The sequence below is a fragment of the Aotus nancymaae genome, unplaced genomic scaffold (assembly GCF_030222135.1).
Source record: "Aotus nancymaae isolate 86718 unplaced genomic scaffold, 86718_ANA_hifiasm-v0.15.2.pri h1tg000028l, whole genome shotgun sequence".
Taxonomy (NCBI): Eukaryota; Metazoa; Chordata; class Mammalia; order Primates; family Aotidae; genus Aotus; species Aotus nancymaae.
This window is the reverse complement of record NW_026988441.1, coordinates 29,382,641-29,410,193: the sequence shown is the minus strand read 5'-3', so window position 1 is coordinate 29,410,193 and position 27,553 is coordinate 29,382,641. Positions and strand designations below refer to the sequence as shown.

Below are 27,553 nucleotides of genomic sequence, written 5' to 3'. Positions count from 1 at the left end.
ACTGGGCTGAGTCATGCCCACCACAGTGTTCCAAAAACCTGCTCGTGGTAGTAGATGCTTGAAAATGGACCCTGGGTCTCATGACTGGGAGGTGGCTGGGATGCCGATGGGTCATTCCGTGTCCCCCACCCCGTCCTTAGAAGACCCAGATGGAGAGGTTGTCGTGCCGGAGGGAAGCTCACTCCTGAGCTATAAATGGCAGCCTCCACCTGCCTCATGCCCCAGAATACACAGCCTGGACAGCTGGGACAGGGTCCCCCACAGCCGGGAACCCCAAGTGACCCTCCCAGCCCTGACCAGGGCTCCTGGGGTGTTCCCTGGAGCACATACCAGAGGGGATGTAAGCGTAAGTCCGTTACAAGGCTACAGAGCAGGGCACATGGAAGATGCTGATAGACGCATACAGCTAGTCCTAACACCATTCCTAGCCGCCTTCTCCCCTCCTCCGCGTCACACTCCACCTCCAGGAGCTCCCTTTGCAAGACACCATTCCAGGGACAAGGGTCTTCCCTACAAGGCCATGCAGCACACACAGGCGTCTCCTGCGGGAGGGATCTCTTTCCGAGGCCGGTGGTGTCAGGCCTGGAATTAGCCACACCACCTGTGGTGAGGCTGGTTGTAGGGTCTCTGGGGACACCGGAGACAGCAAGGGTGGAGAGGACATCAGGACTGACCTCTGATGACTCAGGCTGAGACAGTCAAGAGAATGAGAAATGGTGGGCACGGAGGTCTGGCCGTGGCAGAGCGGTGCCAGTAGGGCGGGGGTGTCTCAGGACTTCTCGCCAGCTTGATCCTAGAGTCAGTCAGCTGGCCACTCACAAGCTGGGTGACTGTGGGTTAGCCACTCTGGGCCTCAGTTTCCCCATCTGTAAAATGAGGAGGGGCTCATAACCACAGCTCATTTCTGGAGTTTGTTGTAAAGGCGAAGGGGCCCCGCTGGAGCCGCCTCGCCTGGCTGGATGGCCTTGCACAGGCTTGTCTGACGTGGAGGGCCAGCCTCAACTTCCTGCTCCGTAAAAATGGGAATAAAAGCCTGGGCACAGTGGCTCGCTCCTGTAATCCCAGCACTTTGGGAGGCAGAAGCAGGAGGATCACCTGAGGTCAGGAGTTCAAGACCAGCCTAGCCAACATGGTAAAACCCCGTCTCTACTAAAAATGCAAAAATGTAGCCGGGCATGGTGGCAGGCGCCTGTAGTCCCAGTTACTCAGGAGGCTGAGGCAGGAGAATCACTTGAACCCGGGAGGCAGAGGTTGCAGTGAGCCGAGATCATCCACTGCACTCCACCCTGGGCGACAGAGCAAGATTCGGTCTCAAAAAACAAAGGCGGGGGGGAATAAAAACAGTCCCTGCCTCTAAGGGCTCAAGGAGAGTGAAGCGGGATCTGTGAGTCGTGTGCTGAGCTTAGTCCATGAACGGCACTTCCTTATCCACCGTGATCGACAGCCCTCAAGACGAAATTATTCTGGTCTGCTTCTGTCACAGGAGGAAACTGAGTCTGTGTAGCATGGGGGAGGGGTGGGATAAGGGAGGAGGATGAAGAATGGAGTTGGGGAGGGGTCTGGGCTGGGCTCTCTTAACTCCTGAACACGGGGAGAAGCCAATGTCTTTAGCCCATGTACGAGGTTCTAGAATGTTCTATATGCTATTTTTTTGGCCCCTGCACCAACAGGGGTGATGTTCTCACCATGACAAAGAGAAGTAAGCTGGCTTAATGAACAGTGAGGCAGCTGGGAGGGGGCATAGGGGAGCTGGACACTCTTGGCCTGAAACCTACAGTCCCCAGTGGTGCTGGCCACTGCCCAGTCTCTCCCATGATCCGGTTTCCTCTACAGCCTTGGGCAGAAAACAAGATGGCCTCCCTGCCTCCACTCCATCCCACACAGGAGTCTTCATGCTGGCTGGGAGCTGGGAGCCTAGGAGTCTAAGAATCCAGGAAGGCTTCCTGGAGGAGCCATTGGATCTGGGCCTTGAAGGATGAATAGAGGTTTCCTAGTCAGAGAAGAGTGTGTGTGTGTGTGTGTTTGTGTGTTCATTTTAACAAACACTTTCCCATCTTCTAGGGGCCAGGTACCCAGAAGACCACAGATAAGGCCAAGACGACCCAGGCCTGCCCCAGAGCAGTTCACATCCCACAAATGCTGCTGGAATCATAACAGTAATAGTAACAGCTCCTGCGTGCTGAGTGTGCACTGCTAGGGCACAGCATGTGAGAGGAATTCAATGACTGAATGCATGAGCCAATAAATGAAACTTTGTCTTTTAAAAAAAATAAGTATTTATTTTTGTTTTATTCTTTTAGCTCTGCTCTCTAAGGAAGGAAAAGGCTTTCTGGAGTCAGCGAATCCTGCCAGGGATAGCTGGAAGGGAGAGGGGAGGCACAGATAGTAGGCCAAGGCCTGGGGGTGGGAAAATGGGTGTGTAAGGGTCCTGCGTGGAGGAGAGTTGGGGGCAGAGGTTTTTTGTTTTTTTGTGTTTTTTGAGATGGAGTTTCGCTCTTGTTTCCCAGGCTGGAGTGCAATGGCAGGATCTTCACTGCAACCTCTGCCTCCCAGGTTCAAGTGATTCTTCTGCCTCAGCCTCCCAAGTACCCGGGATTACAGGCAGGCGCCTCCACGCCAGGCTAATTTTTGTATTTTTAGTAAAGACAGGGCTTCTCCATGTTGGTCAGGCTGGTCTCGAACTCCCGACCTCAGGTGATCTGCCCACCTTGGCCTCCCAAAGTGCTGGGATTACAGGTGTGAGCCACTGCGCCCGGCCCGGGGGCAAGGTCTTAAGCGGGGGGGGGGGGGGGGGACTGAGGCGCTAAGGCCATCTCCTGTTCTTTGGGAACTGGGGAGCCATAGCTTGATTCCCAGCACAAGAGGGAGGGAAGGAAGACATGAGACCTAAGGAGGACAGCAGGAGCCTGCCTTGGGCTCCAAGAGTTTCAGAGATGGCCCCGATCAGTTGAGTGGCCTTCTCGCCCTTGTGAGCTGGATGCAGTAAAAGCCACAAGGGGGCAGGAGAGACGGAGACAACGGAGAGAGACGCAGAGACAGTCACCAAAAGAGAGACAGAGGGGCGCGGTGGCTCACACCTTTAATCCTAGCACTTTGGGAGGCCGAGGTGGGTGGATCACCTGAGGTCAGGAGTTCGAGACCAGCCTGGCCATCATGGTGAAACCCCATCTTAAAAAAAAAAAAAAGAGAGAGAGAAAGAGACAGAGGCACCATAGAAAGAGGTGGGAGAAATCTGGGAAGGCTCCCTGGGCATGGTGGCAGGAAATAAAGTGGAGGCCTAATCCCTGACACTAGAGAGCCAGGACCCAGAGGGGAGGAGAAGGCTTGATGCTGGGCTAAAAGGCCAAGCCTGTTTAGGAATCCAGGAAGGCTTCCTGAAGGAGGGGCCATTGGATCTGGGCCTTGAGAAAAGGGGGTGGGGGATTGCTCGTTTTACTTAACGAGCACTTTCCCATCTTCTGGGGACCAGGTACTCGGGAGCCACAGACAAGCCCAAGGCAGAAAAGACAGGAGCCCCCCCACATCGCAGCCCCAGGACTCTGCACCCACCCACAAGTCTTCTTCATTTCTCCCAAGGACGAACAGGGAAACTGAGGCTGCCCAGAGCGGCCCCCACCCCAGGTCCTGCCCGTGCAGCTTCTCCTGGGCCTGTGCCGTGCCCACACGCCCACGCGGAACCTGTGTCACCAGGTTAAAAATGGAAACAGCTAGGACCTTTTTTTTTTTTCTTCCTTTAAGAAAATCCCACGTCCAAATAAGGCGAGGACTGCGGGGAGCACGGTGAGCTGGCCAAGTCCTCCCGGGCAAGCGAGTGGCGGCTGGCCCGGCCGGCCTGGGCTTGGGCCTCCTCCAAGACTCGCCCGGCAGGAGGGCGGGTGCACCCGGGGAGGCTATAAGGGCTTCTCCTCCACCCTGCCAGGCTCACTCGCCCCGCAGCCGCAGCCCCCGCCTGCCGCAGCCCCCACAGAGCCCGCCGCGCCCCCCACGTCCCCCACGCCAGCGCCCAGCCATGGAGGCCATCAAGAAGAAAATGCAGATGCTGAAACTGGACAAGGAGAACGCCATCGACCGCGCAGAGCAGGCCGAGGCGGATAAGAAAGCCGCCGAGGACAAGTGCAAGCAGGTGAGCCCCCTCCGCTGGGCCGCGCCGGGCTGCGGGGCGTCCTCTCTGTGCGGGGGGCCCTGGTGGGGAGGACAGGGGCTGATGCTTTGGGCGAGGAAGAGCGAGGGGACCGTGACCTTCCTTGGATGGGGCCCGGGGCTGGAAGGGGGGTGACGATCGGACCCACCCCCAGCAGGGCCAGTGCGAACAAACGGAGTCTGACAGGGAGGGAGAGTGAGAACGTTTGTGAGGGAGGTAGACGCGTCGTTTGCGCTGGGAGGTTGTGTACTAGATAGGGCAGTTGGGGTCATGCTGTGTGTGTGTTTTAGCGTGTGTGTGTACAGGTTTGGGTGTGTTTGGGTGTGTATGTGTGTATAGGGTGTGTTGTGTGTACAGGGGTGTGTGTGTGTGTGTATATATTTGAGACAGAGGCTTGCTCTGTCACCAAGCTGGAGTGCAAGTTGGAGTGACCAGATCGCAGGTCACTGCAACTTCCGCCTCCCAGGTTCAAGTGATTCTCCTGCCTCAGCCTCCTGAGTAGCTGGGATTATAGGCGCGCATCACCACACCTGGCTAATTTTGTATTTTTAGTAGAGCCGGGGTTTCACCATTTTGGCCAGGCTGGTCTCGAACTCCTGACCTCAAGTGATCTGCCCGTGCTTCCCCAAATTCCCAGCACACGCCTGTGCTGGGATTACAGGCGTGAGCCACTGCGCCTGGCCATTTCTGTGTGTTTGAGCAAGTGTCTGTGTGTGTACATCTGTGTATGTGAGCATTTCTGTATCTGCATGTTTGAGCATGCGTACACGTATTTGGGTGTATTTGGGCAATTCTCTGTGTGTCTCTGCGTGTATCTGTGTTTAAGCGTTTCTGCGTGTGTCTGTGTGTGTATACCTACTTTTGTGTGTTTGAACAGTTCTCTGTGTGTCTGTGAGTGTATCTGTGTGCGCCTTTCTGTGTGTGCACATGAGTTGTGTGTGTGTCTGTGGTACGTGTCTATCCGTACATGTGCATATGTTTCAGCTGAGGAGAGTGTGGAGGGGTGACGGTGACTGTGAGAACGAGTGAGTACTAGGAGGGCTGTGAGAGTGCGGGATGCTGCCCGCAGTGCAGGGAAGGTGTGAAAGAGTGTGTGTGTGTTTGTGAGTCTGTGTGTGTCGGTGGTGGGGGGCCATGAGGGTGGCGGGAGAGGCTGGCTGTGTGTGTGCTTGTGCAAACGTTGGTGTGATGGTGATTGAAGGTACGTGTTGACATGGCTATGTTTGCATTGGCATATGTCTATCTGGGTGATGGGTTTCTACTGGCATGCGTGTGTGGGTGTGCACACGTTTGGATGTGTGTTTCTGTTGGGGTGTGTGGATGAGGAGTGTGTGTTTCTATTGGTGCGTGTGTGGATGAGTGTGTTTCTGTCAGGGTGAGTGTGTGTCAGTGACTGGCGTGTGCGTGTGCTTGTGGATGTGAGGGTGGCTGTGTCGACCTGTGTGTGCGTGTAGGTGATGCTGTGCTGCTGGATCAGGAAGTCTCCACTGTAACGGGACCCCGAGGTCTCATGGGCAGCGGCCCAGGAGAGTGGCCGGGCGTGTGAGTGTGTGGTGGGGTCCCAGGGCTGAGACCTGCTGCAGGGCTGACTGCATGGGGTCTGGGGACCGGGATGGGAGCAGAGTTGAGAGTGTGCCTGAGAATCTCAATGTGTATGTGGGGGTGTCCCTGCTGCAAGCTTGGAGGCTGGGGGAGGTGAGCGGCCCATAGCAGACAGAGGACAGGGAGGCCATTTCCCATCTCCTGGCAGCCAAGAGCCCACACAGACCCAGAACTTTAGAAACTAGAGTCCCGGGAACCCTGGCAACGAGGGTCCCAAGGCCGTGGCCATGGCTTGGGGCAGAGCAGGCGGGGACAGTGGGTGGGAGGAAGGAAGGGAGGAGTCCCCTCCCACAGAGCCATGTTCCCCACAAGGCTTATCCACCCGGAGGTCAACTGCCAAGCCCTGGGGAGCGTCCAGGTCTCAGATAAAGCCCTGGGAGGCACCTAGGACTGTGGCACCCAGTGTCCAGCCCCACCCAGGCCAGGAGCCAGGCCGGCCGGCAGCTAAAGGCAAAAGCTCCGAGCTCAGACTGGCCATGTTCAAGTTATGGCTCAGTCGCTGGGTGCTCCGGGGCAAACGCCCCAGCCTGTCTGTGTCTCCACGGCTGCATGAGTGAGGTGCGGAAGTGACAGTAGGGCCTCCCTCACCGCCCCATGACAGGATTAGAGGTGACTGTACAGATGGCACCCTTGGCCCGGCGCCTGGCACAGAGTAAGCGCTCAATAAACGTGGGTTGATTTCCTGCCCCGCCCTACTTCCCCTTTGGGCCTCCCCAGCCTCCAGTGCCCCGGGGCTGCCCTAAGAGTCTGTGTCACAGGGAACACGCCCCTGTGTTCCCTGCCACAAGCTCCCTTTTCCTTCTGTATGAACCTCCCTGGCAAACACAGACATCCATCCTGTGCTGGGCCAGCTTATATCCATCATTTAGCCCTCACCATGAGGGACTTAGCCAGAGATTCAGAGAGAAACAAGTTTATGGCTCTAATTCTTACTAAGGTGTGAGTGGCTGATACAGCTTCATCTCCCAAGGCAGCCACAAATTCAGAAGGGAAGAAGCCTCAAAGCCTCCAGCCCGCTGTGTGGCCAAGGAGGTGAGGACAGCTTCTTTTCATTACGCCTTTTTCATCCCACAAAGATGGCCACTGGAGTAGATGTGGACTCAGAGCAAGTCTCCATAGACTGGCACATACGTTGTGTATGTCAGTCTTCTTTTACTTATTTTTGTTTTTTAGAGATGGGCTCTCACTCTGCTGCCCAGGCTGGAGTGCAGTGGTGCAATCACAGCTCACTGCAGCCTCGAACTCCCAGGCTCAAGCAATCCTCCCACCTCAGCCTCCCCAGTAGCTAGGACTATAGGCAATCACCCCCATGCCCAGCTAGTTATTTTAATTTTTGTAGAGGCAAGGTCTCACTATGTTGCCCAGGCTGGTCTCAAACTCCCGGAGTCAAGTGATCCTCCCACCTCAACCTCCCAAAGTGCTGGGATCACAGGCATGAGCCATGGAGCCTGGTTTTTGTGATCCTCCTAGCCTCATGACTGAGGACATGTTCCTGTGCGTCTCTGAGCACTCAGTGTCCCCATCTGTGAAATGGGGACAAATGATGCCTTCTGCCGTTCAGGTGCGGAACCCAAGATCCCAGAATTCCCAAGCAGAAGCCAGAGCCCCACGGGGGCCGATGGCCAGTCCTGCCGGGGAATAGAGGCACTTAGAGTGCCTGACGCTGCAGGAGGCCAGAGAGAGCGACTCTTGGGCCAGCCTGACCTTGGGGGACTGGGCAGCCAAGCATTGATTTCTGGCCCTGCCTACCCAGTGTGGGAACAGGACAAAGAGACCCAGCCCGGCCGCTTCCTGCCTACCCCGCTCCCCTCCCAGGGCAGCAATATCCTCCACCACTGGCCTTTGACCCCACATCCTGCCTCAGCCCCGCCCCAAGGCCCCATTTGCAGGGACTAAGGCAATCATATTACAGGCAGGGAAACTGAGGCCTGCAGAGGGACAATGACTGCTTACAGCAAGGCTCTGTAGACTAGCGTGTGCCTGGCATATGGAATTTGGGTAGATGGAAAGAAACCTGGTGCATGTCCAGTTTTTAAAATTTTTTATTTAATTTTTACAGATGGGGTCTAACTCTGTTGCCCAGGCTGGAGTGCAGTGGTGCAATCACAGCTCACTGCAGCCTCGAACTCCCAGGCTCAAACGATCCTCCCACCTCAGCCTCCCCAGTAGCCAAGACTATAGGCAAGCACCCCCACTCCCAGCTAGTTATTTTATTTTTTGTAGAGACAGGGTCTCACTATGTCACCCATTCTGGTCTTGAACTCCTGGGCTCAAGTGATTCTCCCATCTTACCCTCCTAAAGTGCTGGGATCACAGGCATGAGCCACAGAGCCTGATCTAATTTTTTTTTTTTTTTTTTTGAGACAGAGTCTCACTCTATCCCCCAGGTTGGAGTGCAATGGCACCATCTCAGCTCACTACAACCTCCATCTCCTGGGTTTAAGCAATTCTCCTGCCTCAGCCTCCTGAGTAGCTGGGATTTCAGGTGCGCACCATGACACCTGGCTAATTTTTTGTATTTCTAGTAGAGATGGGGTTTCACAATGTTGGTCAAGCTGATCCTGAACTCCTGACCTCATGATCCGCTTGCCTCGGCCTCCCAAACTGCTGGGATTACAGGCGTGAGCCACCACACCCAGCACAGGCTCACCTATTTTTATACCCACTGCCTACCACTGAAGGGTTTGGAGTTGTCACTGATTCATCCCAAATGCTTTTTTAAAAATTATACTTTAAGTTCAGGGGTACACGTGCAGAACGTGCATGTTTGTTGCCTAGGTACACACGTGCCATGGTGGTTTGCTGCATCCATCACCCTGTCATCTGCATTAGGCATTTCTCCGAATGCTATCCCTCCCCTATCCCCCACGTCCTGCTATCCCTCCCCTGGCCCCCCATCCCCCAACAAGCCCCGGTGTGTGATGTTCCCCTCCCTGTGTCCATGTGTTCTCATTGTTCAACACCCACTTATGAGTGAGAACACGCGGTGTCATTCCGAACACTTCTTACAGTGTTCCCATAGCGGCCTCAGTCCCAGACCTGACCCCCGAGGAACCCCAGGCTGAGGGCAACAGTCAGACTATGAACACCTCCAGCTCAGAGGTCAGCTGTGGGCCAAAGGGAGGGACAGAGGCTCGGAGAGTCACGGGGTGGTGAAAGCTCTGCTCAGGGCAGCAGAGCAGGCCACCAGGGTGGGGGAGACTTGGGACTGGGCATGGAGGGACAGTAGAAGCCCTCCCAGTGAAAAGCAGAAAGTCATTCTTAGCAGTGGGTCCAGCATGGTCTAGAAGTCAAGCAAACCAGCTTTGGAATCAGACTAACAAAAATTCAAACCCCTCATCTGTGTGGCGTCAGGCGAGTCCATTCCCCTTTCAGAGACTCTGTTTGCCCTTCTGTAGTATGGGACCTCCCAGAGACAATATTTGTAACACGCCCTGACCGGGCACAGTGGCTCAAACCTGTAATCCCAGCATTTTGGGAGGCTGAGGTGGGGCGATCACCTGAGATCAGGAGTTCGAGACCAGCCTGGCAAAACCCTGTCTCTACAAAACATACAAAAATTAGTCAGGTGTGGTGGCGAGAGCCTGTAATCCCAGCTACTAGGGAGGTTGAGGCAAGAGAGTCACTCGAACCTGAGAGGCGGAAGTTGCAGTGAGCCGAGATCGTGCCACTACACTCCAGCCTGGGCAAGAGAGCAAGACTCTACCTCAAAAATAAATATGTATATTTGTAACGCACCCAACACATTCTAAGTGCCGGATAGCCCCCTGCTGCCTTTATCCCTGTCCTCACCTGTTCTTGCCCAGAACATTCTCCCCAAAAAAGTAGTCAAAACCCCAAACCACACAAACAAAACAACTCCCAACCAGCCAGGGGGAGTGGCTCATGCCTGCTGTCCCAGCAACTCAGGAGGCTGAAGTGGGAGGATGCCTTGTGACCAGGAGTCCGAGATCAGCCTGGATAACACGGCGAGACTCTATCTTAAAAAAACAAAAACAAAACACCCAAACCGTCTTCATATCCTGATAAGCCCGGTGCTGTCGGATTTGCTCTTCCTCTTCCTACACGTTAGGAGAGCCCTGTGCTCGGCACACAGTTGGCACTCGGTAAATGCTGTGATCCGCAGATCTGGAAGGAAGCCACGTGGACGCTGTAGGTCAGGGCTGACCTATGAAACGTCTCTAAGGAAACTGGCCCATTTTCTCAGTCAAGGCAGAGGTTCAAAAGCAGCTGCTGGAACGCTCAGAGACCAGCATGTCAAGGCTTCTCTGTTCTGCAGATGAAGGAACTGAGGCCAGAAAAGGGGACGGGGGTCACAGAGCTGGGATGTGGAGTCAGGCTACCAGGGTCCCGGCCTGGAGGTCAAGGTCAGGCTCTATAGACTCTGACTTTGCCCTGATCTGCAGGCAGCCCTGGGTTGGGCTTGGGACGTTCCTGGGGACTTCAGACAGAATAGCCCTCCCTGCTCTCTGCAGCGCCTCAGCTAGACACCTTTGCAGGTCACCTCAGTGACTTCAGCTGAACCCCAGCTGCCAGCCTCCACCCCATCCTCCAGCAGCCCCCAAGATGGGAAGCCTGGATGCCTTTTTTCTTTTTCTTTTTTTTATTTTTTTGAGATGGAGTCTCGCTCTGTCACCCAGGCTGGAGTGCAGTGGTGCAATCTCGGCTCACTGCAACCTCCACCTCCCAGGTTCAAGCAATTCTCCTGCCTCAGCCTCCTGAGTAGGTGGGACTATAGATGCCTGACACCATGCCCGGCTAATTTTTGTATTGTTAGTAGAGACGGGGTTTCACCATATTGGCCAGGCTTCAATACGGCCTTTTAAGAGTTCACACGTTCCAGCTACTTGGGAGGCTGTGGCAGGAGGATCACTTGAGTCCAGGAGGTTCAGGCTGCAGTGAGCTATGATCACACCACTGCACTCCAACCTGGGAGACAGAGCAAGACCATATCTAAAAAAAAAAAAAGCCAAAAATGCACACATACGGTTGGGTGCAGCGGCTCACGCCTGTAATCCCAGCACTTTGGGAGGCTGAGGTGGGTGGATCACTAGGTCAGGAGTTCAAGACCAGCCTGGTCAACATGGTGAAACCCCGTCTCTACTAAAAATACAAAAAACCTGGCGCACGCCTGTAATCCCAGCTACTTGGGAGACTGAGGCAGAGAACTGCTTGAACCCATGAGGCGAAGGTTGCAGTGGGCTGAGATCTCGCCACTGCACTCCAGCCTGGGTGACAGAGCGAGATTCAGTCTCAGAAATAAAATATTAATAATAATGCACACACACACACACACACACACACACACACGGGGCACCTGGTACATTTTGCACATCCTCTCAGGGGTGAGCCTGTAACCTAGAGAGGATTGAGAGCTGGAGCCACAGGCACAACAGCTTTTTAAACATACCTTCTTCAGGAAGAAAGAGAAGAGACGCAAGTCAGAGAGGGAGGAAGGAAAGCTGGCCTGGTGTGAGGACCAAGATCAAGGGTTTCTTCTTCGTCAGCTCAGGCAGTTATAACAAACACCACAGACTGGTGGATTCAATAGTAGACATTTATTGCTTACAGTATGGAGACTAGATGTCCAAGATCAAGGTGCCAGCAGATTCCATGTCTGGTGGGGGCTCTCTAGCTAGCTTGCAGACGGCCACCTTCTTGCTGTGCCCTCCCATGGGAAGAGGAAAACCAGCTCTGGTCTCTTCTCATGAGGGCTCTAATCCCATCATGGTGGGTCAACCTCAAGACCTCACCTAAACCTCATCATCTTCCAAAGGCTGCCGTCACCAATTACCATCACATGGAGACGAGGGCTTCAACATATGAATTGGAGAGGGGGCAGAAGCAAGCATTCAGTTCATAATAGGCTTATCTTCAGAAGACGTGGGCTCAAACCCTGTGCTGTGTGACCTGGGGAAAGTCATTCCACCTCTCTGAGCCTCCTGCTGTGGGGAGGAAGCAGGAGAATGAAGCTTGGCTCAGTGGGGGCTGCTTGCCCACCCTGGAGCAGGAACAAGATGAGTCAAACGATCTGAGGCAAAAGACAGATCCAAGCCTGGTGTGGTGACTCACGCCTGTAATCCCAACTATTTGGGAGGCTCAGGCAGGCAGATCATTTGAGGTCGGGAGATCAAGACTAGTCTAGCCAATATGGCAAAACCCCATCTCTACTGAAAATACAAAAATTAGCTGGGCGTGGTGGTGTGTGCCTCTAATCCCAGCTACATGGGAGGTTGAGGCAGGAGAATCATTTGAATCCAGGAGGCAGAGGTTGGAGTGAGCTGAGATCATGCCACTGCACTCCAGCCTGGGCAACAGAGCGAGACTTTAAAAAAAAAAAAAATTCAGATCCAGGCATGAACTGGATATGATCACCCTAATCCAGAGTTGGGGGCCCAGGGAGGGAGTTAGAGCCTGGAGGTGACAGGAAAGGCTTCTTGAGTCGGCTCTTGATCGGTGTGGCAGGGGGGTGACAAAGATGAGAGGTGATGGGGGCTGTGCTTTGTGTCCCATAGACCCGAGCTTCTCAAACTGGGAGTGGTGGGAGGATAGGGGCAGAGTCTTGGGATAAACAGAGGACTGAAAATTTAGGGAAAGTAGGGGATATTTTATTAAAATGAACATGGCCTAAATGCAAAAAACATTTAAAGACTTAACCTGAGCCTTCAAAGAAAGTGATCCTGTAGCAGTGAGTCTCTTCTAGCCAAGCCTCGAAAGCCCGGAAATAAGGCACTAGATCTGAGCCCTTCAGCCCTTCAGAGTATTTTGGTGAGACAGTCTGAAAACCACTGCCTTGGGCCATAGGGAGCCATAGCAGGTTCTAGGCAGAGGGAGGACAGATGTATTTGTTAGAAAGTTTCTCTGGCTGCCCGTGTTGAGGTCAGAACAAAAGGGAGAAAGGCTGGGGACAGGGATGTGGGGGGATCCAGGCGCGGAGAATAAGACTGCTTAACCCCAGGTCATGATGAGGCTGCACCCCTGAAACTGGAATGTGTGTATTTTTGGAAAGCGTGTGGCGTCTTCAGTTTCCCAAAAGCTGTCATCGATTTCCCTAGAGTTCTGGGGACCCCAATAAGGCTAAAACAGCTGGTCCTCAGGACGAGGGAAGGACGATGTGACAATCCTACTATCAGGTAACCATGGATGGTGTGGTGCGTGCTATGGTAACCCCTGTTTTACAGATGAGGAAGCTGAGGCCTTGAGAGAGACAGGGCACTTGTGAATATGGGTGGGCACCCCTGCACCTCGGGGACGTGCCCCAGCCCCCAGGCTGACCCGTCCCCTGCTCTGTCGTCCCCAGGTGGAGGAAGAGCTGACGCACCTCCAGAAGAAACTAAAAGGGACCGAGGACGAGCTGGACAAATATTCCGAGAACCTGAAGGACGCGCAGGAGAAGCTGGAGCTCACGGAGAAGAAAGCCTCCGACGTACGAGCGCAGGGATGCGGGAGCCCGCGGCGGGGCCGGGCGGCTGGGTGGGCGGGGAGCGCCGCAGGAGGAGGAGGAGGAAGAGGAGGAGGAGGAGGAGGAGGAGGAGGCGGCGCCTCCCGGCGCTTTCTCCAAATAAGTCCCGAAAAGGGGCACTTTCCAGCAGCTGTGGCCAGCGGTGCCGACGTCAGGCCCTCCCCCAGCGGTGCTGACGTCGGCGGCCCGGCCGGGTGACCTCATCGCCCCGACGGCGGCCGGCCCGGGGGGCGGGGAGAGGCGGGGGCGGCCCCCGCGCAGGCAAAGGCTGGGGGGCCGGGGCGCGGCCGTGCAGCTCTCGCCCGAGCCGAGCCCAGCCTAGCCGAGCGCCCGCCGCTGCCCGTGCGCCTCTGCGCCTCCGCGCCATGGCCGGCCTCAACTCCCTGGAGGCGGTGAAACGCAAGATCCAGGCCCTGCAGCAGCAGGCGGACGAGGCGGAAGACCGCGCGCAGGGCCTGCAGCGGGAGCTGGACGGCGAGCGTGAGCGGCGCGAGAAAGTGAGCGCCCCTGCCCCGGCCCTGCGCCCGCAGCCTCCTCCCCCGCGCGCCCTCCTTTCTTCCCTGCTGCCCGCGCGCCCTCGCGCAGTCCTCGGGCCCCGATCGCGGACCCGCTTCCCCGCGCCGAGGACCCCTTTCTTCCGCCTCCGTCCTCCCTCCTGTGCCTGGGACTGGGGAGGGGGCGCCGCATCCTCGGTCGGGCGGGGCCGGCCGCGCAAGAAATGGGGGATGGGACCGAGGTGGTGCGCGATCTCCGGGTGGAGAGGTGGAGCGGCGGGAGGGGTGCACCGTGCAGGCTCCGGCTTGGGGCTGGCGCCGGGGTCCCGGGCGGAGGGAAACCCGCGGCCGGACTTGGGGGTGGGGAGTGAGGATGGAAACGTGGAGCTTCTATTGTCTGGGTTTGACCGGCCGACCGGGATTTCGGCGGCGGTCCGGGGATCTGGGGAGGGGGTCGCACTTTCTCGCCTCTGTCGCGGCTTCCCAGCTCCTGCCTGGACTTCCCCGACCGTTTCCAGGGGCGCGGCGGCGACGTGTCTGCTCCTGGCGGGGTGGGGGGGGTGGCGGAAGTTCAGCCCCGAGCCGCCCGCCTTTCTCTCTCCAGCTGATTCCTGCGGGAACCTGGGCGGCGGGACCCTGCCTTCCTCCAGAAGGCCCCGGGAACGCTACCGCGGGGCCCTGGACCCGCGATCGTTTGAGCGCCTGCAGTGCGCCTCCGCTAGGAGTCGCGGGGCCCAAGACAGACAATGGGTCTGAAATAGGAGGGAGTTTCACCACCTCCTCAGCATCATCCCCTGGCTGTCCCTCGGGACAGATGGTGGCACCGCCAGGGGCTGGGGACAAATCTGGATTCTGGTCCCATCTCATGCCACCTACCAGCTGCATGACTTGGTATTTACAATCTAGGACCTGTTTCCCCCATCTGTGAGCCTATAGGATTGATAAGAATGCCGACCCCTCAGAGTAGCAGGGAGGGTCCCAGGAGTAAAATCTCAGGCGTGGAGCCTGGTGCTTTGTAAGTGCTCAATTGTGTTTTGTTTTTTGTTTTTATTTTTGAGACAGAGTCTCGCTCTGTCGCCCAGGCTGGGGTGCAGTTGCGCGATCTCAGCCCACTGCAAACTCCACCTCCCGGGTTCAAGCGATTCTCCTGCCTCATCCTCCTGGGTAGCTGGGATCACAGGCGTGCGCCACCACGCCCGGCTAATTTTTTTGTTTTTTTGTTTTCAGAGACAGGGTTTCCCCATGTTGGCCAGGCTGGTCTCAAACTCCTGACCTGAGGTTTGAGATCGGCCCGCCTCGGCCTCTCAAAGTACTGGGATTACAGGCGTGAGCCACCGCGCCCGGCATTTTTTTTGTATTTTTAGTAGAGACGGGGGTTTCACCATGTTGTCCAGGCTGGTCTCGAACTCCTGGCCTCAAGTGATCCATCCACCTCTGCCTCCCAAAGTGTGGGGATTACAAACCTGAGCCACCGCGCCCGGCCTCAATTGTGTTTTCTGTGCCTTCCCTCTACCCTGGGAAGAGCTCACAGACAAATGGAGACAGAGGAACTGACTCACTGATGAAGTGAGATTTGCATTCCACGGGTTTTCTGTGCAGTTATGGGAGCATGACACAGGAGGCTCCAAAATGGAGGTTGAGCAGGGTCTTATAGAATAAGTAAGTTTACTGGGACCAGAGAAGTGAGTGTGCACAGACTCAGAGGCAAGAAAGTGGTATGGTGTGGGGGGCTGGGGGGAGGCAGTGCGGGTAGAGGTTGAAGCCCAAGAGCCCTGAAAGCTAAGTAAGTGTTAAGGCTCAGGTGGGGGCCCTAGAGGGGCAATAGGTGCCTGGCCAGATGGAATTGGTGGTGTGAATTGCCAGGTCTGGGAAGGGTCCAGATGGGGGCCGCAGCCTGGGCCCTGGTTGAAGCGTTTAATCCTGTAAGGATTGCTTTGGCCTGAAGAGTCCTTAGAAACCCGGTGTAAGCCTCATTCAGTAGCCGGTCTGGCCTCTTTCTCACACTTATCCGACACAGCTCTCCCTCTGATCTCATCCCAAGTCATCTCGCTGGAGGACAATTAACTCGGCTTCAAAATGGCCCTCAGCCGCAAGCCAAGACTTAGGAGTGGGACGGTCTAGTTGGGAGGGAAGATGTTTTTTGGAAAGTTGAAGACTTTCAAAAATTCAAAAAGTTCTTGAAAAAGCAAAGGATGCTTCTCTCTGTCTGGGAGAGGAAAGAACCTCTCCCAGGGCAAAAGGAACTAAGAACAGGGGTGGGTTAAAAAAAAAAAAAAAACCTCTCACTCTTGTAGAATAAGCCAGGAGCCGGCATGTGGTAGACTTCTGGGCCTGTTTCCCGACAGCTGGTTTCGTTTAGATTTTTGTGTGATTAACTGACATCTTCCTGTTCCTTTGCCACATGTATCTAGCAAGCCTCTTTTACCTTATAAGGGAAATCCTTTGTAGCCTGTGGAAGGCTTTGATTGCAGGAAGGGGCGGAACCCAAAATGACTGGCAGTGACTAGCAGTTTTTCAAAAATATATATATATGTATGCGTGTATAGATACGCGTGTATCTCTCAGCTCCAGACAGTTGAAAATCTGCCAAAAGCGCTGGCTGCCAGGATTCAGAATTTCCCACGTAAGGGCTACTCACTTTTTAAAAGACAGCTCATGAATCAAGCCCCTCTGTTTGATCTTTCAAATCAATTCCTTGACTGCTAATAGGTGCGCGGTTTTTGTTTTTGATTGTTTGTTTTTGGCGGGTGATGAAAATGTCCTGGAATTGGATAATGGTGTTGGTGGCGTTTTTTTTTGCAACATCAGTTCCTGCCCCAGTTACTGAAGGTGGTAGGAGGAGTTAAGATCTACGCAATTAAAAAGAATGAAAGGCACCCATTCATGGGAAGGCCTGAGTGGCATTTCTTAAGACAGTTTCATCAGTGGTTTTCATGGATTGTCCGTATTGGTGTTTCAGAGGACGCTGCAATCAGAAACACCTGTGGGAGTGCGGGTCTGCTTCTAGGAGTCTGGGGCTGAGAAGCCTTCCTGACTCGTGTCTTTCAGCCACGTTAACCTTGTTCTTTTTTTTCCCCATATGAACTTAAGGGGAAAGGACAGGGAGTGGTTTCCTAATAATTTTTTCTTTTTTTTTGACACGGAGTCTCTCTCTGTCACCCAGGCTGGTGTGCAGTGGTGTGGTCTCAGCTCTCTGCAACCTCCGCCTCCCAGGTTCAAGCAATTCTCCTGCCTCAGCCTTCCAAGTAGCTGGGACTACAGGTGCACCACCACACCGGCTAATTTTTGTGTTTTTAGTAGAGACGGGGTTTCACTATGTTGGCTAGGCTGCTCTCGAACTTCTGACTTGGTGATCTGCCCAGCTCAGCCTACCAAAGTGCTGGAATTACAGGCGTGAGCCACCGCGCCTGGCCGTTTTTTTTTGTTTTGTTTTGTTTCTTTGAGACAGAGTCTCACTCTGTCATCCAGGCTGGAATGCAGTGGCGCAATCTCAGCTCACTGCAACCTCCATCTCCTGGATTCAAGCGATTATTCTGCCTCAGCCTCCCAAGTAGCTGGGATTGCAGGCGCTGCCACCACGCTCAACTAATTTTTTGTTTTTTTATTAGAGACGAGATCTCACCATGTTGGCCAGGCTGGTCTCAAACTCCTGACCTCATGTGATCCATCCACTTGCCCAGCCTCCCAAAGTGATAGGAGTACAGGCGTGAGACCACACCCGGCATTCCTAATAATTTTGATAGCCTTCCCAATTCAGGGATTCTTCATTTGCCTTGATAGGAAAAAGCTAGTGTGGCTTCCTTTTTTCCCCTCGATTGAGGCTTGTTTGACCTATTCTCAATATTCCTTCCGAAGAGTGGGCATCACTGGAAAACTTGCCTGGCCTCGAAGCCCTGGCAGGACCTAGGGGACAGGTTCTGACAAGGAAGAGCCCTGGATGGGTCTTAAGAGGCCATTCATGCTGGGCGCGGTGGCTCACGCCTATAATCCTAGCACTTTGGGAGGCCGAGGCGGGTGGATCACGAGGTCAAGAGATCGAGACCATCCTGGTCAACAAGGTGAAACCCCATCTCTACTAAAAAATATAAAAATTAGCTGGGCATGGTGGCGCATGCCTGTAGTCCCAGCTACTCAGGAGGCTGAGGCAGGAGAATTGCTTGAACCCAGGAGGCGGAGGTTGTGGTGAGCCGAGATCGTGCCATTGCACTCCAGCCTGGGTAACAAGAGCGAAACTCCGTCTCAAAAAAAAAAAAAAAAGAGGCCATTCATATCTTACCAACTGAGTCTCTGAACAAAACCACTTCCCCTGGTGGGGCCCCTCAGTTTCTCTACCTGTAAAATGGGTGCGATGTGTAAGGATGAAATTGCAGTAAAATAAAACCATGGCAGTCCCACCTGCTGGGGATAAGCAGCGCCACATCCTGGAGTTACAGCCTCAAGGCAGTCCTGTAACTAACCAGGCTTTGGGATGGAGAGGGCCAGGACAGTGAAGCAACCTTCCCAACACCACGTGGCTATGAAAATGACAAAGCAGCTGGGTGCAGTGGCTATGCCTGTAAATCCCAGCACTTTGGGAGGTCAAGGCAGGTGGATCATCTGAGGTCAGGAGTTCGAGACCATCCTGGTCAACATGGTGAAACCTCATCTCTACTAAAAATACAAAAATTAGCCAGGCATGGTGGTGGTGGCTGCCTGTAATCCCAGCTATTTGGGAGGCTGAGGTAGGAGAATGACTTGAACCCGGGAGGCAGAGATTGCAGTGAGCCAAAATCACGCCATTGCACTCCAGCCTGGGTGACAGAGTGAGACTCCATCTCAACAACAACAAAAAGAAGAAAATGGCAAAGTATGGCCGGGCGCAATGGCTCATGCCTGTAATCCCAGCACTTTGGGAGGCCCAGGCGGGTGGATCACATGAGGCCAGGAGTTTGAGACCAGCCTGGCCAACAAGACAAAACCCTGACTCTACTAAAAATACAAAAAATTACAGGCATGGTGCATGTCTGTGATCCCAGCTAACTCAGGAGGCTGAGGCAGGAGAATTGCTTGAACCTGGGAGGCGGAGGTTGCAGTGAGCCGAGATCGTGCCACCGCACTCTAGCCTGGGTGACAGCGAGAGACTCTATCCCAAAAAAATAAAAGGAAAAGAAAATGACAAATCAGGGGATTCCGGCCCAGCACTTTTTGGCCCTGGAGTTCCTGCTTTATTGCTTCCCATTGTATTTCCTTTCTTGTAGGTAAAAACACCTCAAAGAGCCAGTAATACCGTTGGGGTATGTCTCCCATGCCTGCAACCAACTTTTCTTTCCCTTTTCATATCTTTTTGTCCTGCCATCTCTCAGCCAGGCTGATGGAAGGATGGAATTCCAACGAGGCTGCCCCACCTTTTCCCACCTTGGTAATTGCGTGGCCGACATTTAACTGAGGGCTTCATATTCTTGGATTTATCTTGCCGTTCCGGTGAATGGGAGCGGAACTCACGGGACACGATGAGCCAGGTCGCTCATGGCCTTGCTTTCTAGGAATCCCACAGTGAGCCCTAGAACTCTACATTGTAACACTGTGCGCCTTTTTCAGAGAACAGCCTATCTTAGGTCTTAGCCTAACGTTGGGTCTATTGTGAGCTGCTGGCGGGGCTGGCACTGACACTGATCTCAAAGCACATGGTATGTTCATCTCCTGCGTTGACTCAACTCCCTGTCTTGTACTGGGACACTCGCCTTTTGCTATTGAGTGGTGAATGTTTCCCGGACATTTTCAGGGAAGATCATACTGACATTTTGGTACGAGTGTTGATTACTTATGGCCCGGACTCCTCGGTGGGCTTTGATGGGGAAATCGGGTTAATGGAGGGCAGGACACGTGAGAGGTTCCCACTGGTGGGTGGCCCGATACTTCTTAACTTGGCTGCAACTCCAACCCCCCCAGGCTGAAGGTGATGTGGCCGCCCTTAACCGACGCATCCAGCTCGTTGAGGAGGAGCTGGACAGGGCTCAGGAACGACTGGCCACAGCCCTGCAGAAGCTGGAGGAGGCGGAAAAGGCCGCAGATGAGAGTGAGAGGTAAGGATGCTTTGAATCTGGTGGCATCCATGTTTGCTTTTGGAAAATGGGGATCGGCTCGTGCTGCCGACCTCCCAGAGCTGGCATGAAAGTAAACAAGGTCACAGAGACATGCACCTGTCCACAAATGCGTGACAGTGCTTTGTAAACCGTCACTCCGTGCGTAGAGATGTTTATCCTTGGCCAGATGCGGTGGCTCACGCCTGTAATCCCAGCACTTTGGGAGGCCGAGGCGGGCAGATCACCTGAGGTCAGGTGTTCGAGACCAGCCTGGCCAACGTGGCAAAACCCCATCTCTACTAAAAATACAAAAAATTAGCCAGGTATGGTGGCAGGTGCCTGTAATCCCAGCTACTTGGGAGGCTGAGGCAAGAGAATCACTTGAACTTGGGAGGCACAGGCTGTAGTGAGCCGAGATCATGCCATTGTACTCCAGCCTGGGCAACAAGAGTGAAGCTCCATGTCAAAAAAAAGGGGTGCGGGGCATTTATCCTAATGGTAACCATGAAAAGAAACTTCCAACAGACAGAAAGGCAGACAGAATGGACAGATGTGAGACTGCAGGTATGACTGTCTGTGGTGGTTGGTTTGCAAAGCATTGCTTCTCGTATTTTCTCTGAAAGCCATGGTGCCTCTTCTCAGTGTTCCTGAGACACCAAATTTCAGAGTAGACCAGGTGTGGTGGCTCCTGCCTGTGATCTCAGCACTTTGGGAGGTGGAAACAGGCAAATTGCCTGAGCTCAGGCATTCGAGACCAACCTGGGCAACCTGGTGAGACCCTGTCTCTACAAAAAATACAAAAATTAGCCGGGTGTGGTGATGCACACCTGTAATCCCACTTACTCAAGAGGCTGAGATGGGAGGATCACTTGAGCCTGAGAGTTTGAAGCTGCAGTGAGGCAAGATTACACCACTGTACTCCAGCCTCTGAAGGAGTGAGACCCCTGTCTCAAAAAAAAAAAAATTTCGCTGGGCGCGGTGGCTCACACCTGTAATCCCAGCACTTTGGGGGGCCGAGGCGGGTGGATCACGAGGTCTAGAGATCGAGACCATCCTGGTCAACACGGTGAAACCCCGTCTCTACTAAAAATACAAAAAATTAGCTGGGCATGGTGGCGTGCACCTGTAGTCCCAGCTACTCAGGAGGCTGAGGCAGGAGAATTGCCTGAACCCAGGAGGCGGAGGTTGTGGTGAGCCGAGATCGCGCCATTGCACTCCAGCCTGGGTAACAAGAGGGAAACTCCGTCTCAAAAAAAAAAAATTTCAGGATACTGTGGAAAGGAGGAAAGGAAACTTGGGATGTGTAGGTGATTGTTAGTGGAGTTCTCAGGTAGGCTTTAGGCTTTTGGACGGTCACAGCTATTTCAGGGACAGGTGCAAACCAGCAAGGTTAATGTACTTGAAACTGACCCTGAGCCAGGTGCGGTGTCTCATGCCTGCAATCCCAGAACTTTGGGAGGCTGAGGCGGGAGGACCTGAGGTCAGGAGTTCGAGACCAGCCTGGCCAACATGATGAAACTCTGTCTCTACTAAAAATACAAAAATTAGCGGGGTGTGGTGGCGGGTGCCTGTGATCCCGCTACTCGGGAGGGTGAGGCAGGAGAATCGCTTGAACCCGGGAGACAGAGGTTGCGGTGAGCCAAGATTGCACCACTGCACTCCAGCCTGACGACAGAGTGAGGCTCTGTCTCAAAAAAAAAAAAAAAAAGAAACTGACCATGTTCCTCGCCCCCGCATGGCATCTGTGCTGCATCCCAACTACCAGCAGGGTGCCCTCTCCTCAGGAGCTGGATCATTCTCTGGCACGCCTTGGCACAGGCTCTCTGGAAGACTGAGAGTAGATTGTGTAATTCACAGAAGCAGCAGCCTCTGTGTGTGGTGGAAAAGGAGTTCCTTGTGTGGCAATGGTGTGGGCCCAAGCATTGATCATCGCGTCTGCCCTCAGTCACACCAGAGTTCTCACTTGAGCCAGCCACCATGGTTTTGTAGTATAAACGCCTCCCAAAGATGTATTTCTTTATTTTGTTTGTTTGTTTGAGATGGGGTCTCACTCTGTCACTCAGGCTGGAGTGCAGTGGCGCTGTCTCAGCTCCCTGCGACCTCTGCCTCCTGGGCTCAAGCGATCCTCCCCGCTCAGCCTCCAGAGTGAAGCTGGGACTACAGGCACCCGCCACCATGCCCGGCTTATTTAAGGTGCATTTCTCACTATGCTGTGGTGACTGCTAACCAGAGATTAGAAACCGGCTTAGGGAACCTTGGAGATCGCATGTTGTCCAAGCTGGAAATTTCTTCTCAAATAATGGAACAACCAGGGCAGGGGGAAAAGCTGCCACAGCAGACTCTGCTTCAGCCACTGAATCGAGGCAGAGAGTGGCCACTCCGGGCAGCCATGGGGCAGTGGAAGATCTGGTCACAAGCGCTCCTGGCTGTGCCTGGGGCCTGGGTTAGCTGCTGTCACTGTCATACCAGCCTGGCTGGGTGTCCACGTTGAGGGCTCCCATCTTGGCAAACCAAGAGAGCCTGCGAAGGCCAGTCTCTTCTTTCCACCATGTTGTCCCGAGGGCTTTGGTGACACCCCTGTTAGAGACTGCTGTGTCTCAGTAGAAAGAATTCTATACTTGAAGCGGGGGATGTAGAGTCAGCTTCTCCCACTGGCACTTCCTGTGTAGCCTTGGGCAGATCATTTTGATCTCTTGGGTGCTGCAAGGGGTTTGGGGGCAGTAGATACCCCAGCAAGCTTGCTCACGTGCTGAGGGTGAGACCTCGTACACCCTCGTGAGGGTGTTTTGAGACTTAGCTGAGAATGGGTGACACCCCACATGGACATATTTATTGGACAGCAAGAAGTATATGGTCTCTGCGCCGGGCGGCAATGATACGCATCAGTGACACATTATCCCAGGCCAGCCTCTTCTTTCGTTTTCTTTTTTTAAACGCACAAGGTCTTGGCAGGGTGCGGTGGCTTATGCCTGTAATCCCTTGGGAGGCGGGCGGATCGCTTGAGCCTAGGAGTTTGAGACCAGCCTGGGCAACACAATGAGACCCCATCTCTACAACAAAATATTAAAAGTTAGCCAGGCATGGTAGCGCATGCTGGTAGTCCCATCTACTCAAAGGGCTGAGGTGGGAGCATCACCTGAGCCCAGGAAGTCAAGGCTGCAGTGAGCTATGATTGCACCACTACACTCTAGCCTGGGCAACAGAGTGAGACCCTGTCTCAAGAAAAAAAAAAGTACCCATCTTGCTCTGTCACCCAGGCTGGAGTGCAGTGGCGCAGTCACGGCTCACTGCAGCCTTGAACTCCTGGGCACAAGCGATCCTCCCACCTCAGCAACATAGCAAGACCCCTACCTCCACAAAAAAAAATTTTTTTTAAATTTAGCCGGGTGTGGTGGCACACACCTATAGTCCTAGCTACTCAGAAGGCTGAGGCAACAGGATCGCTTGAGCCTGGGAGGTCAAGGCTGCCGTGAGCTCTCTGGGTACCACTGCACTCCAGCCTGGGCAACAGAGTAAGACACCATCTCTCAAAATAAAAGAGCTGGGTGCGGTGGCTCACGCCTGTCATCCCAGCACTTTGGGAGGCTGTGACAGGCGGATCACCTGATGCCAGGAGTTCAAAACCAGCCTGACCGACATGGTGAAACCCCATCTCTACTAAAAATACAAAAAAATTAGCCGGGTGTGGTGGCTCACACATGTAATTCCAGCTATTCAGGAGGCTGAGGCAGGAGAATTGCTTGAACGCGGGAGGTGGAGGTTGCAGTGAGCCAAGATCGCGCCACTGCACTCTACCCTGGCACCTGGCGACAGAGCAAGATTCTTGTCTCAGAAAAAAAAAAAAGAAGATAGATGAGAGGTGGGTGGAGGAAGGGTGTGAGTGAAAGCACTCCTGGTCGCTCCTTGCAGAGGAATGAAGGTGATAGAAAACCGGGCCATGAAGGATGAGGAGAAGATGGAGATTCAGGAGATGCAGCTCAAAGAGGCCAAGCACATTGCGGAAGAGGCTGACCGCAAATACGAGGAGGTGAGTGGGGCTGGCAGATGGCGCAGCAGCAGGAAGCGGGAGGAAATGCATCTGCCGAGATAGCGGGGATGCCGGGGCCAACAAGAGGAAGCTCTTGGTTAGGTCAGCTGTCCTTCTGCGCGCACATATGTTTGTCCAGAGACAGCCACTTGGCTAGGAAACTGTCTCCCACGATGCCAGAAAGTCCCGCGGACGCTTGTCTAACGTAATGGGAAAACTGATCGGCTCACTTGTGTCCTTAGCTGGGCGTTTTGGCGCCATTGGGCAGACATGGAGGACTGTGGTCCCAAGCCGTGGATTTTTCAGACCGTGTACGCTCAGCCCCTCCTTTACCTGCCTCGATGGCTCGGCTCTTCCCTCCCGCCTCTTGTCTGCCTCACTCCTTGGGCCTGAGTAAGAGAATCAGGATTTCCTCCAGGCCCCGGGATGGCTCTTAGAGTTGAAGCACCAGCAAAAGGCCAGGCTCGGTGGCTCAGACCTATAACTCCAGCACTTCGGGTGACCGAGGTGGGAGGATCGCCTGAGGCCAGGAGTTTGAGACTGGCCTGGGGAACATAGTGAGACCCCATTTCTATAAAATAAAATAATAATAATAATAATTAGCTGGACATGGTGGCATGTACCTGTAGTCCCAGCTACTTGGGAGGCTGAAGCAGGAGGATCGCTTGAGCCTGGGAAGTCAAGGCTGCAGTCAGCTCTGACCGCACCGCTGCACTCCAGCCTTGGAAACGGAGCAAGACCCTGTGTCAAAAAAATTTTAAAAGGCTAGGCATAGTGGCTCATGTCTATAACCCCAGCACTTTGGGAGGCTGAGGCGGGCAGATCACCTGAGGTCAGGAGTTCATGACCAGCCTGGCCAACATAGTGAAACCCCATCTCTACAAAAAAGACAAAAATTAGCCGGGTGTGGTGGTGGGTGCCTGTAATCCCAGCTACTCGGGAGGCTGAGACAGGAGAATCGCTTGAACCCGGGAGGCGGAGATTGCAGTGTCGAGATTGTACCACTGCACTCCAGCCTGGGTGAGAGAGAGAGACTCTATCTCAAAAAAATTTAAAAAACAGGACCAGCAGAAAACTCCATGTTGCAGCTGATCTAGGGGTCTGGGTGGGGCATCCGTGGGGGCTCTCTGCAGTGGGTGGGAGAGTGCACAGCTGGTGGGGATCGGACTTAGTTGGGCCTTTCTGTCTCTGCAGGTAGCTCGGAAACTGGTCATCCTGGAGGGTGAGCTGGAGAGGGCAGAGGAGCGTGCGGAGGTGTCTGAACTGTGAGTGGCAGAACAGGACTGAGCGAGGCTGGCTCAGCTCCCGGGGTGGAGTGGGAGGGAGCTGGCTGTGCTGGGAATTGGCTCTGACCAGGGCCTCTGCTCAAGTGGACGGGCGTCGGGAGCTCATGGCTCATCCTCTCATCCTTTCTCTTGGCTTCCATGACAAAGAGAGGTGGTGACTGTTCTTACTGCCGCGGTAAGCGCCGCCCACGTCTTGACCCTTTCCGCAAAGATATGGGGAAATAGGAGTGAGACAGGAGGCAGCAGTGAAGCCCATTTTCCCAGAGAGGATATCTCAGGGGGCTGTGCCATCTTAACACAACCCTGACCTGCTTCAGAAGGCAGGCACCCCCATCCGTATCTAAGTGCCTTGCTCCTACTGTCAGTGTTTGGCCGAGGCACATTCCTGGGGGGAAGGTGAGAAGCTTAACAGGAATCCCACGAGCGCTGAAAAAGCAAAATGCCTGCCCTCTTGGCCTCGGGCGAGGAATTCAGCCCACAGAGCATCCTGGAGTGTGGAGAGAGATCTGGTTTCACAAATCCACTCTGGGCTTCCTTCCTGGCGTGTCCCATGCAAACTCTCATTGCTGTCTGCCCGTCTCCTGCCCTCGATCCCATTCTTACACCTTCCGGAGTCAGGCTCATCAATCATAGATTTCACAGGTCGGTGTTGCCTCACCCTTGGCAGGAGACCAGGAGTGCTTTCCAAGCCCTCCAAAGACTCCTCGGGCGGCCTCGCCTCTGCCTGGTATGATAGGGCTTTGATAAGCACATAGCATTGCACTGCAGAAAAATCCATTAACATTTTTCCTCCACATTCCTTCTGGGGCCCCCCCCCCGGGGCTGTGTAGGTTTCTCGTTTCGAAAATTTCTTTTAGGGTCGATTGCTATTGCCCAGCTGTAAGGGAAGATAAGACACAAAAATCCTTTGTCTTTGTGCAGAAAATGTGGTGACCTGGAAGAAGAGCTCAAGAATGTTACTAACAATCTGAAGTCGCTGGAGGCTGCATCTGAAAAGGTTGGTGGTTGGCTGGAGCTGGAGGGGGGCTTGCCTGACTTGGCTCTTTTCTTCCCCCGAGGGATGGGGGAGCATGTCAGGGTATGGGGAATCTGACCTTTATTTAACAGTAGCGTTAGTGCCTGGCAGCCAGGGTTTTTCCCCTACAGAAAGAGCTAGATTTCTCATGCAGTCTTGGGTGTCCTCTTCCATGAGGTCTGAGCACCATCTCTGATCTCCATCTCAGGAGGATAGAGATGGAACATGAGGTGGCCGGGCGGGATGGCTCACGCCTGCAATCCCAGTACTTTGGGGGGCCAAGGTGGGTGGATCACAAGGTCAGGAGTTCTAGACCAGCCTGACCAATGTAATGAAACTCTGTGTCTACTAAAAATACAAAAATTAGCCAGGCGTGGTGGCAGGAGCCTGTAATCCCAGCTACTTGAGGCTGAGGCAGGAGAATCGCTTGAACCCAGGAGGCAGATGTTGCAGTAAGCCGATATCATGCCATTGCACTCCAGCCTGGGCAACCGAGCAAGACTCTGTCTTAAAAACAAACAAATAAACAAACAGAACACGAGGCTCCTTTTAGGGAGATCTGAGCATAGTCATATAAATACAGAGCCTCCCTCTCACCTGATTCCCTGCTTCCTCCAGAAAAACCATCTCAAAGGTGCAACGACGATCAGAGGTGGAACTGGGCTTTTTAGGTTGAAACAGCACCCAAAGCAGTCACTACATGGCAACTGTATCAGGAACAAAGGACACACTTCCATGGCCGAACCCCACTGAATTCCCCAGCCTCTTCTCTTCCTCATTCTTGTTCCTGCTTTTGCAGTTTCACAGACATGTTTTGTTCTCCCGTCACCTCCACACCCCGCCTGTTTTTTGAGACAGAGTCTCACTCTGTCGCCCAGGCTGGAATTCAATGGCACGATCATAGTTCATTGCAGTCTTGAACTCCCGGGCTCCAGTGACCCTCCCACCTCAGCCACCACCTGCTATTCACTCAGCTCGGTGTGGCTTTCCTTTTTTGCATGTTAAACCCCCAATTCATCCTTTTTTTTTTTTTGAGAGCGTCTCACTCTGTCACCCAGGCTGGAGTGCAGTGGTGCCATCTTGAATCACAGCAGCCTCCTCCTCCCGAGTTCAAGTGATTCTCCCATCTCAGCCTCCTGAGTAGCTGGGATCACAGGTGTGAGCCACCATGCCTGGCTAATTTTTATAATTTTTGGTAGAGACATTTCATCATGTCGGCCAGGCTGGTCTTGAACTCCTAATCTCAAGTGATCTGTCCACCTCAGCCTCCCAAAGTGCTGGGGTTACAGGCATGAGCCACCACGCTCAGCCTAGAGATGAGATATCGCTCTGCTGCCCAGGCTGGAGTGCAGTGGCGTGATTATAGCTCACTGCAGGCCCCAAACTCCTGGGCTCGAATAATCCTGCCATCTCAGCTTCCTGAGTAGCTAGGACTTGCAGGCATGCACCACTACTCCTAAACTG

At 54.0% G+C, this 27,553-nt stretch overlaps 1 protein-coding gene across 5 annotated transcripts in view; it reads left to right on the top strand.

Annotated features, from left to right (window-relative positions):
- The first annotated feature begins 3,923 nt into the window (after positions 1-3,923).
- Positions 3,924-27,553, top strand: part of TPM4 (tropomyosin 4) — a 36,649-nt gene continuing 13,019 nt past the window's right edge. Inside the window, exons 1-6 of one of the 5 annotated variants that reach the window (XM_064381694.1) lie at positions 3,924-4,123; positions 13,044-13,169; positions 19,628-19,761; positions 23,671-23,788; positions 24,983-25,053; positions 25,996-26,071. In XM_064381694.1, the coding sequence (XP_064237764.1) occupies positions 4,010-4,123; positions 13,044-13,169; positions 19,628-19,761; positions 23,671-23,788; positions 24,983-25,053; positions 25,996-26,071 (639 nt within the window). In that variant the 5' untranslated portion in view covers positions 3,924-4,009. Of the gene's footprint in view, positions 4,124-13,043; positions 13,170-13,494; positions 13,703-18,746; positions 19,098-19,627; positions 19,762-23,670; positions 23,789-24,982; positions 25,054-25,995; positions 26,072-27,553 lie in introns of those variants that run through there. The other 4 variants (XM_064381695.1, XM_064381696.1, XM_064381697.1 and 1 more) reach the window with 4 other exon arrangements.